Source organism: Lagopus leucura, unplaced genomic scaffold (genome assembly GCF_019238085.1).
Source record: "Lagopus leucura isolate 7727_CA_CO unplaced genomic scaffold, USGS_WTPT01 Super-Scaffold_100045, whole genome shotgun sequence".
NCBI lineage: Eukaryota > Metazoa > Chordata > Aves > Galliformes > Phasianidae > Lagopus > Lagopus leucura.
Window position 1 is genome coordinate 2,311,034 of NW_024962292.1, and position 17,015 is coordinate 2,328,048.

General features: G+C 43.3%; 1 protein-coding gene across 1 annotated transcript in view; it reads right to left on the reverse strand.

The window, feature by feature from the left end:
- The window catches only part of CDH4 (cadherin 4), a 413,304-nt gene that overhangs the window by 77,936 nt on the left and 318,353 nt on the right, over positions 1–17,015 (reverse strand). The window contains exons 5-6 of the mRNA XM_042884811.1: positions 10,625–10,780; positions 4,187–4,331 (exon numbers count right to left, since the gene is read on the reverse strand). Coding sequence (XP_042740745.1) covers positions 4,187–4,331; positions 10,625–10,780 — 301 coding nt within the window. The remainder of the gene's footprint in view (positions 1–4,186; positions 4,332–10,624; positions 10,781–17,015) is intronic.

Below are 17,015 nucleotides of genomic sequence, written 5' to 3' on the forward strand. Positions count from 1 at the left end.
ACTGAGCTTCTGCAGCAACCAAAGTAATTTTTCTCCACATTTTTGTTTTGTGACTAAATTCCTTTTTTTTTTTTTTTTTTTTTTTTTTTTTTTTTTTTTTTTTTTTTTTCCCACTCTAAAAGTTAAACATTCCCATACTAAATCACTCTGAAACCAAACTGTTGTAAAGCATCACTCCTCTTCTCTGGGACACCCCTGGGAGGCTGAGGGCTGGGTGTATTGCTGCAGCACGGGGCTCCTGGCAGGCAGTAATTGGGGTTGAACAGAGGGAAAAACCCACCCCAAACCTGTGCAGAGCCATGGGCTTTGAAAGGGCAGCAGGAACCCAAGCTGTGTGAGCCGTCTCGCTTTATCAGTGCTTGAAAGGCAGCTTGGGTAGCTCCGGGAGAACTTTGCTGATTAAGGCTGCCAGAGGGACCAGGGGGATTTCAGCTCTAGCTTGCAGCTGCATTTTTAAAACTTGGCTGTGTTCTTCATATATAGGCAAAGTTCAAAGAGGCAGAACATTATTCAATATGAGTAAAACATGGCCTTTTAAGATACACTTTCAAACAGTGGCTCGTTAAATCAAAACAACTTGTGGGGGAAAGAGAGAAAGGAAGAAAGATGGTCATGTGAAAAAGAGAATCCTTTAGCGTTGCTATTCCTGCTTTGCATTTCTGGAAGAGCCCACATTTACACATTTAAGCTGTCCAGCTGCATGACCTTAGGCAAGATAAACCAGAAATACATTAACATGTTTCAGAGAGTATCAAAAAAGGAAAAAGAAATGCAATGCAGTTTAAGAGCCAGCACACACTGAAGGATTTACATAGGGCAGGCTGCAACGCATGCATTCACACTACGGAGAATTTTTTATTGAGAGCACTGTGCTCTGGTGTCAGACACTACTTCAATTAAGTTATTATAATCTTAACCAGCACCAACAACCTATTATAATTAATAATCCTTGATGATTTCTTTTCTATTCCTGTCAAGGGTTGCTTCAAGGTGACTCGCATGCTGCAGAGCTCCTGGGAGCTCGGGAGGCTGAGAGCTGAGCAGCGCTGGGTCACAAGCCCTGCTGCTGCCCCAGAACTCCACACTGCTGCCAGCACTCCAGCTCTCGGACAGTCCCTTGTGAAGGCTGTTTGTCTCGTAGTCTAAAACAAACCTGCTCCTTCCATGGGAAGCAAAGTGCCCAGCAGCACCACTCCACAGGCTGGAATGCACCATCCTTCCTGCATTCCCATTTTCTTGGTTCACACTACCTCCTTTTGCCTTATTCAATGCAGAGAGAGCAGTCTTATGTCTTACACCTTACTTGGCCACCCTCCCAGCCCTGCAATAGCCAGGCATGCTTTGTAGCCATCCCGCAGGCAGGATGCTCTCCTCCAGCTCTCCGCATCCCAGCTGCACAAGGGGACCAGGCTGCAGCATCCTCTGGAGGCACTGTTCTGCCCACAGGACCCTATGCCAGATGCTGTTGCTTCACCCCATGATGGCACCGCAGGGCCTCTCCTCCCCTTAAATGCGATGGGCTCCATTGACCCTGCCAAGCAGCCTTGCTGAGGCTTTCCCTCCATCTCAAGGTCACCGTGCCCTGCTCAGTCTGTGCTCAACAGCTTATCTGTGATGGTCTTGCTCTGGGAAATGTTCATGGGTAGAGTTCGAGCTCCATATGTCCCATTTCCTTTTTTTAAAATCTGGGCAAAATTCCTACTGACTTCAAGCAGACAAAGGCTGCTCACACTAGCTGCCCACAGAGTCAGCGTTTGTTTGGGATAGTAACATTACATTTACTTTTCTCATAAAAGGTGCTCAAATTTATTAAGAACATTACAGATACTATGGCAATTGAGGAAAGCTGCATTTTTAATCACAGCCATTATAAATGGGCATATGGAGGATGTGAGAAATAACAGTCGCACAGGATGTCCAGGGAAGCATTTTCAGTCCTCAGGCACAGTTCAATACCAATAAATAGTGGAAAATGAATGCTGAACTCCTATATCATATAATAAGATTTTTTGGTTTGCTTGAAGCAGATCTCCACTTTATACATGGATATACTCACATATACAAATATATAGAGGCATATGTAACTTACTGCTGAATCAATATTGAACAAGTTTTGCTGTTAGCTCTAAGAGTATCCAGTGTCTTTCATTTGTCAGCCATGGCCACAAATTCTGGCTCCCTGTTTTTCCTTTCCAAAGGCTGCTTTTGAACCTCCTTAGTTGTTACAATATTCTGAATCAACTTGAACTATAAAGAAGCTTCCAAATCTCTGCAAGATCTATGTTTAGCAAAATATATTGCTTAGACTTGTGTCTGCACAGAACAGGGATACATATATTTGAGGTAAATGAGGAGCATGCAGACTTCCAAAGACAGTATCTAACCTCTCTGTCATTTTCTCAAAGACATAACATCATGTTTATTGCCAGGTACATGGAATGAAGACCTCGGATACCCGAATTCCCAGGTGGATTTATAAAAGCAAGGAACAGAAATTCAATACTAATATAAAACTTTAAAAGAATACCGATTAAATGGGAAAGGGGAGGAAAAAACAAATACATCAAAGACAAATGTAATTGCTTTTGAATAAAAACAGATTGCTTTCTACCTACCTGCCTTAAAGGCAAACACTCCAGTCTGGGATACAGAACACCACAATCACTGCTGGAAGCAGAGGCACAACCATTTTGTAGGCAAAGGTATCCTATTCTGATTTAATAGCTCAAAGGCTTATCTGGATTTCAAACAAGAAGAGGATGCAATTTGCCGCTTCCTTCACACAAATGAGCACAGCTAGTTAAAACATCTGGGAACACTTTGAATATTGATTTGTCCTAGAGTAAGATGTAAGGATTTTGACTCGCTACGGAAATATATTAATCTTCCAACCTTGATATGCTGCAAAGTGGCCTTCAAAGGAAAGGAGGAGAAGTCCTCCTGGAAGACAGCATCAGAATGAGCTGCCAGGGGACTGCTCGCTCACCTCGCAAGAGCAGGGTTTGCATCAACACCTGCACCTCACCCCAAAGCACACTGATAAGGACGCTGCACCCCTCCGTTCCTCAGAAGTACTGTCACACATAGTTCCCAGAACGTGTCACCATCACAGCCTGTGCCTCACAGCATGGCAAGACGATCGATCACAGCTGCGATTCACCTTGTTAGAAGCAGCGGCCGCTGCAGAGTTCTCAGTGACACCTCCGGCAATGGAGGAGCCATGACGGATGTTCTCTGACACCAAACAGAGCCATGTGGTGCCTAACCCCCAGCTCAGCCTCCATTTACCTTGGAAAAAGCCTCAGTCTGATTTCAGGCGACTTACAAAAGTACCGGTGACAGTACCATACCAGTTACGTTCAGCAACAAGGTAAAGCAACCCTGGTTACCACATCAGAAACCGCATAGTTCTGCTGCACTTAACTGCTCGACAGCATCAGGGAAAAGAGGCATTAATGATCCGTACAACTGCATTTTCCAAAGATAAAAGCATATTTGTATAAAAATCATCACTCGCACACTGTGTACAGCTTATACTTTTGCTAACTTTTCACTCATCATTTTTCAGAACATCTGCTTCTGATTTTTCCAAATTTTCCCCCATTCCCACAGAATTGCCAGAAGACCTGGCAATCTCAGAGGGACCCCATGAGCACAACTAGGTGAACTTTACAGATCCCTTCTAGCTCAAGCAATTGCGATTCTATGGTTCCCACCAACAGGGCAGCATCAAGTCCCACATGAGACAGCAGTTCCATGATACTGAGCTTGTAAACAACTAGATTAAACAGCAAGGAGTTGGGTATTTAACACTTCAGTCATAGGGTCAGGAAAAGGTTGGAATTGCCTTCCGTACTTGTATTTGGAATAATGGCACTGCATACCTGCAATGAGCATATGAGAAAGGCAATACAAAGCATTACTTCCCAAAGCTGATGCTTTTGTAAAATCCACATCTAAGAAGGGACTACCAGGATCTAACTCTAACCCGAGTTTGCACTTTCTCCTGCAGCAGGAGAAATAGATATCAGCTGAATTGTTCTCATCTCCATCAGTCTTCAACAAAAGAGCCAGTAAAAGAAAAGCTCTCCTCCATTCCCCATATTTCAAGAGGAGGCGAAGCCACCAAGGCAAGATTAATGTTTGAAAGCTTGTGATAACTTTAAGACTTTTTTTTAAACTGTACCTGGTTTAGAGCCTTCATCAACAGATCCATTATAGACTTGGTTTATAAACTCCGGTCTGTTGTCATTCATATCAATCACATAGATGTAAAGGTCAATAGGATTCTCCACCTTGTTTCCATTCATATCCACTGCATGAGCCCGGAGCTGGGAATAAGCAGAATGAAAGCATAATATCAGCAATTGGATTTGTTGCAGAATGAGAAACCACACTTTGCCTCATAGAGAAAGAATTGACTTTGCCTCATAAATACTTTCTCACAATTGAACTGAGTGGGAAAGTAATTCCAGGAGAAAGCAGCGATGTGGTTTCCATCTGAACTCTAGACATGCATGCTTTTTCAAAGCTTAACATAATATTGAAATAATATTTTAAAATATTGTCAGTGGAAACACTTAGACAGTGGTGCAGTGATGCCATGCCCTTCACTGCTAATAGACCGCTCTGTTCTAATTTTTAAGATGTGCTGAACCTAGTCTGACAATCTGAAGAGCAAATTTTGCTTATTTCCAAACATAGTGAGGAAATGAGATTGACTTGAGAGGCTTCTTATGGGAACCTGCAGCCTTTCATACCCACAATAACAGGGATTAATAAGTGGAGAGATTCCAGAAGGGCATTAGTATTGTTTATTCTTTCTTTAATCATAGTCTCTAGGAGCAGCAACATCAACCAACCCCATTGCTCTATGTACCAAAAGACGTAAGAACAGCCCCTTTCCTTCAAATGCTAGGAGCCCCCGTGGCACTTAAGGATGAAATATTTTCTCAGGCTTAACTAAAATATCAGTGGTGAAGCATTACAATAACCGGAGCCACAGTGTTAAGTCCTCAGCTAAAGTGGAACTGCAGCTTTATCTTATTAGCAATAACCATCAGTAATAATGCTGGAAAACAAGAGCATCTGTTTTCTGAACAAAAGGGACAGCTACAGCATGTCAAAATGAGTAATTAATAAAACAAAGCAATCAACATTAGACTGGAACAATCAGTAACCAGGTGAAGAAAATGGATAGCTTGCTCATTCAAGGGAACAGATGGCTACTCTAAATGGTGCACACGCTGAATCTCGCCGTCAGCCTCCAGAAAAAGGAGACAAGCAGAGAAAGAGCTCTGCAGCCCATAGGTGGGCATTGGAGGTACCGCAGCACGGTGCTGCAGTCCTTGCCACCCCTCCTTGCTTGAATACTTGTGTACAGGGGACCCTAAAGCCCACCTCTGGTGAGAACACTGTGTGCTTCTTCCCTAACACCTTGTGATGGGCAAGCAATGGGGCCTGTGCTCCCCACTTCAGGCATTGGGTGCTGCAGCATGGGAGCTCCCATGCACAGAGGTCTCCACCTCCTCTGAAGCGTGACAAATACACACACTAATTGTATTAGCGCTGGCTGCAGCTCTCGCTCTCCCTGTGCTCGTTATTGGCACCACTTTCTCCTTCATGTGTGGCGTTCAGAAGTCCAGAGCTTAACAAAAGAAACTGCACGCTGCTATGATAGACTGGATTAACATTTAATCAAGCAAAGAGAACAAACTGCCATGTGAAATAGGCTGAACGAAAAACATTCTTTAAAGGAAGTTAAGAAGCACTTTTTCTTTAGTGACTGAAGTCTGACTTTGCTTTCAATGCAGCATTTGTATTTCTCGATTTGTAAAGGTCTTAATATCTGCATTCCTTGCCTGAATATAAACTGCTTTGACTCCCACCTGTTGAGCTATCCTTCATCGTGTCAGATGTAGCAATTCAATAACTTTACAAGTCAAAGGTCAGATTGCCTTTGAAAAAAAGTAATTCGGAGCTAAAATTAAAGTTATTATCTTCAAACTGAGGCAGCACTGGGCCCCTTCTTGCTGTATTTCCAGGAGCGGAAATGGCTCCATTCAGAGATAAAGCAGAGAGCAAGACTGATATCTTCCCCCTCAGATCTGACTTCCCCCTGCAAATTTTTAATTACATTTGAGAGCTTTTGTTTGAAATCTCCAGGAGTTAGGAATTTTTCAGCAATGCGTGTCTCTCTGCTTGTTGCACTCACTGAGCACACATATCTATGACTGGAGTGCTGCTACCTGCGCTCAGTGGAAAGAAGACTCAGTGAGACAGGGGATCCTCACCTGCCTGCAGTGAGCCAGCACAGCGCCAGGATGGGGCTGAGCTATGGGAGGAGAGCAGTGCCTGGGTACATGGGCATTATCCTGTATATTGCCACGAGTTTTCTCTCTGCACAGCCTTTTAACAGTTCTTTGTGGTCACATATCTGTATCCTTTCACAAAACACTGCTCTTCTTCTGTGGTCTGTGTCTACTGCAGCAGAGGGACGAGAGATGCTTGAGACAGAGCGTTGTATCTAAGCTCAGCTCAATGGGAGCTCTTCCTCATTAGAGATTGTTCCTCATTAGAGACCACTCCCAGAAGAAGAAGTTAAAGGAAATGGACTCAACGGGGCAGTCTGTCCACTGGAAAACTCACTGTACCTCCAAGGGAGATCAGATACTGCCTTCCTTAAGTCCTCCTCTCCCCATCCCTCTAACCCTACTCCTTGTGCTCATCCCACATCCTCAAGCCACAGAACCACGCTTTCTGGTTCTGGAGTCATTCTTCAGATGAGAAAACAGGGATCATTTGTTCAAGGCACAGTGTGAGTGTACCGCAGCTCTCAGCAGATCAGGTGTGCCCAGTGGGTGCTTTGGGAGAAGAAGGATGGATGGGATGGAAAGCAGATGCACATGAATGCTCCTTCATTGTGAATGGCAGTGGGCGAAGCACAAAAGATGATGACTGCCCTCAGTCAGGCACAGACATCACCTAGAGCTGGAAAAACCAGTACTGGAAAGGGCAGGGACTTCCACCATGCACCAACCAAAGAGTGGGCTCCATATTCCTTAACAAATACTGTTTGAAATTCTGACAATTGTTGCTATCATATTCTGCAGCAGCCACCACAGGTCTCTGCGGTTTTTCCACTGACAGTCTGCCGTGTAAACATGGCTGTTGGCATACAAATGATTCAGTATCATGATTATTGATTACACTGGAGGCTGGTGGTATCTGAAGGTAGTTAGTCAAAGTCAACACAGTGAATTGTGTTAAATATGAGTATTACTTATGCACTAATACTACTAATACAAATATACATTATCAATCAGTGACAGAGACTCTAAGCAATGAGCATACAATGTCATGACTAATTTGTATGCTCTTAATTGTGATTAAAAGTGCAAATTAGGGTGTTGTGACACAAATGGCTGGCATTACTCACTAGAACTGAGTTAAAAATATTGGAATTAGCTCCTGCATCCCTGAATTTTGACTCATCTCTTTTGTCTCCTTGCACTGCAAATAACTCCTTCTCAGACTGCAACTAACCTGTCCTGCTCCAGCCATCCCAGACATGATGTCATGGGTCTCATTCTGAAGGCACAAACTGGTGTCTGGGACTGGCTGAGGACTTGCTTCTGAGTTCCTCCACAATGCACATTACTTGCATACCAGAAGCAGTGATGACTTACTGACATGACAATGTTGTTGATGGCTTTTACACACAAAATGCAAAATGCGTTGGAAAACAAAATGCTGATTTACTATCCCTAGGACTGGCCAACTGCAGCTTGATGTGAAACTGCTGTCTGGATCAGGAAAGCCATTTGGAGTCACTAGTTCTGTCACCAGTGAAAAAAGGGCTTTGGGAATGCAGTTACGTAAGGTGGCTGCATGCAGAATCTCAGTGGGCAGCAATAACCATGAAGGGCTGCCTGCAGGAGATGCAGAGACAACCAGAACCCAGCACAGATGGTAGCAGAAGGGGTTGGGCTGGGGCTCACACCGGGAGCATGCCGTGAAGCTGTGCTCCCTCACATGCAGCTCCAGCACACCTTCCTGACCATGTTTACAGCTGGCATTGCATCTGGGATGTCTGCAAGGTCCCTAGAGAGCTTGTGCATTGCTTTGTAGTGCAGAGGAGAAAACAGCTGAGGCCCACATAGGGCTGAACTCGTGGCCACTGGCACTGCAGCCCTGCTGTGGAGTCACCTGGCAGACACGGCGAGCCCCAGAGGTACAGCCATCCCTGCATGCATCACACGGAGCATGTCCTGAGAAGCTCATGAAAAACTACAGGGAAGTTCTGCTATAGAACTAATGAGAAAGCATCCATTTCACCTTAGGGAAAAGGTAGGTTCCATCAGATGAATGTCTTGCTAAGCATAGGGAGAATTAAAATAGTATTTAAAAAATGGTCATCCCAAAGCAAAACAGATAATAAGAAAAAAAGTGTTACGAATATAGGAGTTAATGAAAAAGAACTCTTCAGCTGTAGGCTCACAAACACTAGCAATTTTTTTTTTTTTCTTTTTTTTATAATTAGATTTTAGGTCACCTGGAAATGAATGCAGCAAGAACAACACTCAGCAGTAACAGAGGCACCAAGCAGACGTTCAGCTTGGGAGTGCAGAATGCTGGGCTCCCCTGGCTCTGGGCACTGCAGTCCCACTGCTGGCCTTGTGCAGCCTGGGGTCAGGCTCAGAGCATCCAACAGAGCTCAGGAAAACCCCATAGCAGGTGTCAAACCAACACAAAGATGGTCAGCCCTGAATCCCTGCTTTCTGGCACTCAGTATGAGTTCCAGGTCTGCTTTTGCTTTTCACTGAGTGGCTGGGCTGTCTGAAATGGTGAACATTCACTGTCTTCACCAAAACTGGAACAGCCAAAGCTCAGAGCTGGATATTCATTCTGGAGGCTGGCCCTATATTTCCAGCTTCCATGATGGTCCATTCCTACTCTATGAACTCTGTACCAGTGTTCTGATCACTGCTTTGAAGATGATGTATTTATAAACGCTTTGTAAGGGATTATTAAATGAACAATTGATGATTCGATAAATCATCAATCAATTTCTACTGAGGCTAAGGGATCTAAACATTGTTTACAGCCGTGACCGAAATGATCTCTATCATCTTCCATTGTTCTGCTAAAAAGATTTTCTATCACTCACTATTCTTGTCTGTAAGCTTTCATAACATATTTATCAGCAATCCACTCTCCATAACCTGTATGTTCCTGTAACCTTCAGAGAGTGAATCTTTTACTCGTGCTTGGAGCTGCCAGATCAAGGTTTCTGTAAAGAACAGGAGGGCTGGAATTCCAGTGGTGTGCACCATTCACAGAGATGACAAGTCAGTCTGCTGAGTTCCTTGAAACTCTCAGGTTAATTTTGTTATTAGGGCACTGCACAAGTTTTTACTGCAAGGAAATCTTTTTCAGCACATATTTTGACTTAGAGTGTCCATTACTAGACATCATACAGACTCCATCTAAAGCATTTATGTGTGCATAGTTTTACCAACTACATCATTCTATAATAATCCGGCACCGCTGAAACAGTATCAACAATGATGAGATGACACACACAGTAGCATCTCAAATATTCCTTTTCCAAAATGATTTCCCTTCATATTTTCACAGGCACAACAAACAAAATAATTGTTCATGTTCACAGAGGATAAAATAACTCCCCTTCAGACTCCCCTTCACCCAGGAGAAATCTTTTTCCACCCAGCTGAAGAGGCAATCTATTTCTTTGTCCTCTCACCCCAGTCCCAAAGGTGTGTCAACATGGTTAACTGGACACCTGATAAAGCTGACACAATGTGTGTCTCTGACGGAGCACTTGGGGATGGTGTCAGTGCAAGTGACCCATATTTCATCACTGACATCACAGCATCCCTGGGAAGGGCTGTTATGATGCCCACAGATGTGGCTACTGCTGATATAAAGCAATCCATGAAACGACCTATTACAGCCTCTCTGGGAGACAACTAAAGCATAGATGCAGAAAGCATTTGAAATTTTGCAGAGCCATCATGTGAGGTGCAACACTTTTTTAAAGCAATTTGCGGGGCCGTGTCCTCTGTGCAATTACACCATGTAATATACAGGCTGTGATTTATATCACAACATAACGACCAATTACACTCAAAGCATATTGCAGGTAGAGCATTTTAAGAACTAGGGTAGTGAAAGGCAGCACTTTTGAGAGTAATTAATCTTAATTAATTCCCTCGTATTTAATATTAGCCTATCTGCATATTTAAAAACCTATCTGACACACCCCCATCATACTGCCTGAACATCTCCTAGTAATTTAAAATGAAAAATGACGATGCCAATTATTGCATGTTTAGCTGCAGTAATGATTCCTAAATTAGCAGTTTCCCAAGACATGCTAATGTTGCGGATGGTTTCGCACGGTTTTGAGGGGTTCAGTCTGCAGATAAATCTGCATGGATTTAATAAGCAGTGTGCAGTTGCACCACTATGAAGAAATGGGTGGCTCTGTGCTGGAAAAGAACATTGGTTTAATGCTGCTTTGCACTGGCGTGGCTGATAGAGCCTGCAAACCTAGATAAACCCCCAACTGTCTTTTTTCCCCTTGGCGTATCGTGCTCACATGGTAGGAAGCTCTTTCCTCTCTGTCCATTGGGCGGGTCACATACATCCTCCCCGACACAGGGTCAATGCTGAAGACTTCCATTGGCGGCTGGTCGGCTCCCACTCCGGTGATGCTGTACCTGATATGGATCTCTTTGTCCTTATCGGAACGAATCTGGATGGAATAACAAAGGCAACCGTCAATAAGCTTTGGACAAAAGCCATATGGATGTTTAAACAACTTTAAAGATCTGAGCCTGGAATCTGCATAAATGTAAAACCGCTGTCAATTTTGACAAGGAACTCGAGCTGTATGCCGAAGATTTGGGAAAAAGCCAGGAAAAGTTTCTTCCACATATTTTGTTATTTTTTCTCCTCTTTTATTCATGATGATCCTCTAGGAATCATTGAAATTCTGACTTTTTGCCTTAGAAGTGGGAGAATATATATGCACAAAAAATGCCGTTTACTTGCTATTGAAACCATAAGCTCCTGAAAGTGCCCAGATTGTTCAGTTACAGCCAACACCTCACAGCTATTCACCACTTTCAGAAATACTCCCTGCTGTCCCTTCCATCCTGTTCTCAGTCCATGTAACTGTGCACACAAATGTTCCCACGACATTCATAGAGCCAAACTCCTTGTTCCTGCCTTGTCCAGCCCTGCAGGATGGAGGAGGGAGGCTGGGAATGCCTGGTAGGACGTTATCATTTGCCCATTTGCCCATTTGTTGAGGAAAGGTGCGTCTGGCACATTGCTTTTGAAACTCCTTCCCTCCCATACCTTGAGAAACACATAACAAATCAAATACAGCATGACAAATTGCACATACCTTGGATATAGAGACAAGAAAATAAAAAAGCGAGGTTAATATGTTGTCCTAGCAACCCTGACTATCTCTTTAAGCTGAAATTTAATTTTCTGATCAATTGCTGAAAGAAGTTCTTGCAACACCATGACTATTCCTGAAACAAAGTGCAAGGTACAAATAAATTACCACCCCCCGCACCATCACAAACCATTCTGGCAGCATAAGGCAGTGCATCTTTTTCCCTCAAATAGGCCTATGAATACAACAAAGTAGTGAGAAAGTAATGGAAATCTTGTGAGTGAGTGCATGTCAGCATCTCCGCTCTGGCAGCTGCCTTGAGGGGGCTCAGCAGGGGACAGGAGGCCCCGGAGTGGGAAGCAGAGGTGCCTTCCCCAGCAGCAAGGGGTTGGGATGTGCCATGGGTTGCTCTCGCACTCCTTCCACACATCACCCATCGCTATTTCCTCCTCTCCTGACACAGCGTGCTGGACGTTGGTGCAGAAGACACCAGATCGCCAACAAGCATCTCCAAGCATCTCCTTTGATGCCTTTGTCCCTATCGTTACCAAGTTTGTACACTCTTTTCTTCGCACTGCCTCCACTGAGCAGTCTGCTGCTGCCAACAGCTAATGATGTCAGTTATTGCTCGGCACCGTGAGGATTGATTCGTGCTGCACCCACACTGCTGGAGCTGAAGGTCAGGGAATACAGACAGTTTCATCTGTCTTTCTCTACAGGATTCACTGCTTCTTTAGGCTATTAGCGCCAAGAAAAACTGATAGGGCTTGCACTGGTGTCATCACTTACAACAGGTACTGGGGACACAGAGAAAGTGCCCTCGTGCCTCACGCCACCGTTTATGCAGGTCTGTGTGTGCCCAGTGGGTATTTGTAATAGGGACCCAAGCAGTCAGGCAGGAATCCAATTTTCATTAGCAAATCCATGGGTGAAGAAGAGTATATTAAACCTAAGCTTTGCTTGCACAACTGTGGTTTTAATGACGGCAAATGGCCCCTCAGCTCAGTAACTGAAGTCTGCAGTGCCCATTTTTAGAAGCTCAGCTCTCACCCCGTCAGGTAGGCAGGGCTGGAAATGGGATTTATGTGAATGTCTGTGCAAATGAATAACTCAAGTCAGGAGGTCAGGCTCAAGGTAAGTGAAAACGTAGGAAGCCACGTTTGTGGCTTTGAGTCAGTGTGGGGTTTCCATCTCTGAAATTAAGAAGAAAGAACAGAAAAAGGTAACTCAGGCCACATAGCTGTGTGCTCGTCACCATCAGTGTACCTGCATCAGGGTGTCTGCACGTTTGCTGCCTTTTTGCTCACTGAAACACAGAAGCCAGGAGGGGCTCCTTAGGCACAGACCCAACCCCAATTCAGCTCAGCTACAGCCATGACTAGAGCACAAGCACCAAACACCAAACCAGCCTCCCTTCAAGAACTGAAATGGAAGCAATTTTAACCTGAATCACAGAAGAGGGGCGTCTGCCAGTTCTTCATGGACGTTTTTATGCTCTATTTCCTGTTGCATACAGTACCCCGATCCCACTGTGATAGAAGCATTAGAAATGCATAGAGAGAGACAGAAACATGGAAAAAGAGGCTGGATTTAAATATTTAGTGCTAAAGGCACTATATTTTATTTTCAGGAAACACAGATAAACAGAAGCTCTCTAAGAAAGCTATGTAGAGTTTAATAAAGTGCATGCTATAGGATGTCCTTGCAGCACTTTATTAGCATTAATAGGGTCTAAGCTGCCTGTATGTAAATCACTGCAGATCTGTGAGATGAAATATATCATAAGACCCACACAACTTACTCAATTATGCTATGTCAAAATCCATGAGATGATTATACTGTATTGAGCAAAACAAAGACAGGGAAATACATTGCAAATATTCAGCAATGACTCATTATTCGTTGCTAATTGCCAACATACTACAATGGTTTGCCTTTTACCTGCGCTTAGCTCCACTTCCATTAAGAGTACAAGGATGTGAAGTGTTCAGAGAATATGTACAAGCAGCACTTGCCATGGAAAGTTGCAAAGACCACTGACAATGAAGCATAGCACATATTACTACCAGGGAGATATTCATCGCAGAAAGGCACGCTCTTATATTGGAACATGTAATTTTAGTGCTTTTAATGAGATTAAAAAAAAAAAAAAAAGGAATTTTTTAACAGTAATCCTGTAACATTTTGACCAAAAGTTTCATTTGCATAATTCCCAGGGTGCAATTTAGTAAATCTTGTTGAGAAGTTAAGAACATTATCTGAATACAATGTAAGGTTTACTTCTTTTGTTGGAACCGTTACTGAAGCAGTTTACCATAATAATAATGATAATAATGATAATAATAATAATAATAATAATAATAATAATAAATATCTATTCCCAAGGAATTCACTAGGTCAGGAGAAAAAAAATTACTGGCTGGGGGAATTTACAAGCTCAGGAGAGAGTTGCTTTTTCATTCATTTATGCTTGGGAAGTGAGAAGATGGTAACATATCCATATTATAACACTCCGACTGCAGAACACACACATGAATTTTATTCATTTATGTTTCATTTTATAATGCAGTCAGTAGCTATGCGGGTTTCTGGGTTATAAAGCAGATGGCAGAAGGATGGTTTTCCTTCGCTGTAGTTACATGTTTTTTGCTCAGGGAACCCTCAGTGCTTCGAAGTCCAGCACCAGGCATGGCACAGTGCTGCATCTCCTGATGGGAGCAGGATGAATGAAGATGCTTGGTGAATGTCATCAAGAAATTTGCTTGTAAAGCTGCTTTTACTCTCTAAAAGAGCCCTTTGGGATGGAGCTCAGATTAGATTGCTACACTGGTGAGGGAAAATACCCCAAACAGAAAGGCAGTTTATGGTGGATGATGCAATCTCCTGATCTTACTGCATCTCAGGAGCACAGGTGAGACTTTCCATGCAAGAACCTTGGGATGAAGAGAGCACACCTACGCTGATGGATACAGACAGACCACTTGTACCCACAGCCTCAAAGCTGGATGGCCACGCATGGGCTATAGCGTCTGAGCTCCCAGACTGATTTCCCAGCCAAAATTGAGCCCAGGGGCAGTGGTCAAAGATTGCAACTCGGAAACAGAATGCCAGGACTCTGACAGAGCTCTCACTTCTACAGAGTGAAGGGGGCAGTGGTCAAAGCTTGCAAATGAGAAACAGAATGCCAGGACTCTGACAGAGCTCTCACTTCTACAGAGTAATCCCAGAAACAGGAGAAATCAGCATAATTTCACAGATGGGTATTTTCCACTAGAGGTTTAGATATAATAACTAATGTGTGTGAAAATGAACATTGTAGATCTTGAGATAAGACAGAGCTAAGCCTTTCAGAACTGGCTTTCTGCTTTGTAGCAATGTCACATTTAGATGGGCTTGAAAAGCTGCCAGCTTGTGACACAGGATTGCATCCCTCCTTTGCAGATAGAATCTTAAGGTTTGTGCATCTCTGCCAGGATTTAACGTGGAGCTCAACTGTTTTCACAAGTTTTACTGGCAAGCACAATTTCCACTGAGGAGCTGCTCAGAGGTACCAGATTTTATCCCTCTGTTTGGCTCCTGCTGATCTGTAGCCGCCCTGTGCTCCAGCACTTGCCACCCCTCACTGCAGGGTGCAGAATGCACAAACCTTCTGAGTGACAGGGAGAACTGCAAAGAATGAGGGGCACTGAGAGCTGCACGGTCAGCATGTTGGAGGGCTCCAGGGAGTCTGTAAATTGCTCGGGTTTTGGAGCATGACACTGACAAGAAAAGTGAGAGAGAAAAGTGGCACAGCAGAGGTTGCTTAGAGTAAGAATGGGGATATGAGGTTGGGTATTGGGAAAAATTTCTTTTCAGGGAGGTGGTGAGGTCACCATGCCTGGAAATGTTCAGGAATCATGGAGATTGGCACGAGAGATGTGGGCAGTGGGCATGATGGGCTGGATGGGGCTTGGGGATCTTAGAGGTGTTTTCCAATGTCCATGATTCTTTGATTCCATGATTCTATGCCTGGAGGGCTAGGAAAGTGGACATGTAGGGAAATGCTGAACAAGGGAGGATTCTGAGCCTACAGAGAGGGCAGCGCCAACAGCACTCCTGGATGTAACAAGCTACATTTAAAGGATAGGAACAATCTTGTATTTATTCCTCTCTTCTGGACACCCACAACCTTTCTACAGTTCTCAAGCCACTGCCAGTGGCAGGTTGGGACCAAATTTAAGTAAAACAGCAAAAGCAAGAGCTTGCATGCAACTGCAGTGAAGAGGATGATGTATTGTAAGTACACAAAGCAACCTTAGATGGGCATCATTTTTCACAGCCTCCGGCAACAAGCAAACTAACCTACTTATATGCTCCCCACACCTAGAAACACACAACTGTCTTGGAGTTTTAAGACCTATGAGTTAACTGGGCAGCACATGATCACGTGTGGATTAGTAAAATCAAACCTGATGTTGGCATTTTTATTGTATCATAGCAAGAACCAAGCTACAGTCTAAATACACTGCTCAAGTAAATCTGAAGATATATCACCCAGCCATTTCCACGTAAGAGCAGGGACCCAGGACATTGCTGCTTGCTTGCTTCTCCTCTCAGTTTATGGGAATTAACACTCGGCCTCCTGAATATTTACTTACTAAACAGTCAAGCCCCACACAGAAGTACGTTGGTGACCCAATGCCTTCTGGTGTATATACAGGCATTCAAATTACACAGTGCACTCACTAGGTCCCTTCTTAAATCACCAGTGGGTTTCACTGAGCTGTGCACGGTCTGGGATCTGCCTGTCACCCAGTGATGGTATATGTCTGCAGCTGGGAATGTGTCTAGAGAACTACAGCAGATTATACAATCTGTGGCATTTCCACCTCCAGAGCAGGCAAAAAAGTAAATTTCCTTTAAAGTTCTTCAAGTGGCTCTATAGAGATATTGTGTTAAGGATATCCTTTAAAAAGACTTCATTTCCCAAATCTCCCATAAAATACTATGCAACATTTGCATTGACATGATCCGGGGAGACTTGGGCCTGATTTTTTTGTTTTATAAAATCCATTATAATTATTAATGACCACATAAAATAATGTAAATGATAAGCAAAGAGTGCCTTTTATTATTAAGCTCTTAGCTATTTTCCCCATTAAGAAAACCAAATTAAAATAATTGAAAACTATAATCTGTCATGCATTCAAAATGCTCCATAGAAATTCAGACAGGCAAACATATTCAACGTCTTTAAATGAGCACACTTAAGAGTCAGTCTAAGCATTCCAGGATTGGCTCATTAATTTTAGTGGAAATATTTTAATTCAGCTACTCTTACTGCTTATTGAAATCTCTGCTAAGGACTGACTTATTTATTTTTAACCGAATCTGCAATATGTTTAAGAGTCATTTGTATAAAAGTTCTTAACTCTTATTTCACAGTTGTTTCAAAAGTCAGATAGATCTTAGATACACCCAAATAGACACATCTCTACCCCTGCTTTTTCCAAAGAAATTACTGCATATTGCTTACTGAACCACATTTGGTTTCAATGAATACATGCAAGAGTAAAATGGACAGGGAAAAATCAAGATAGAT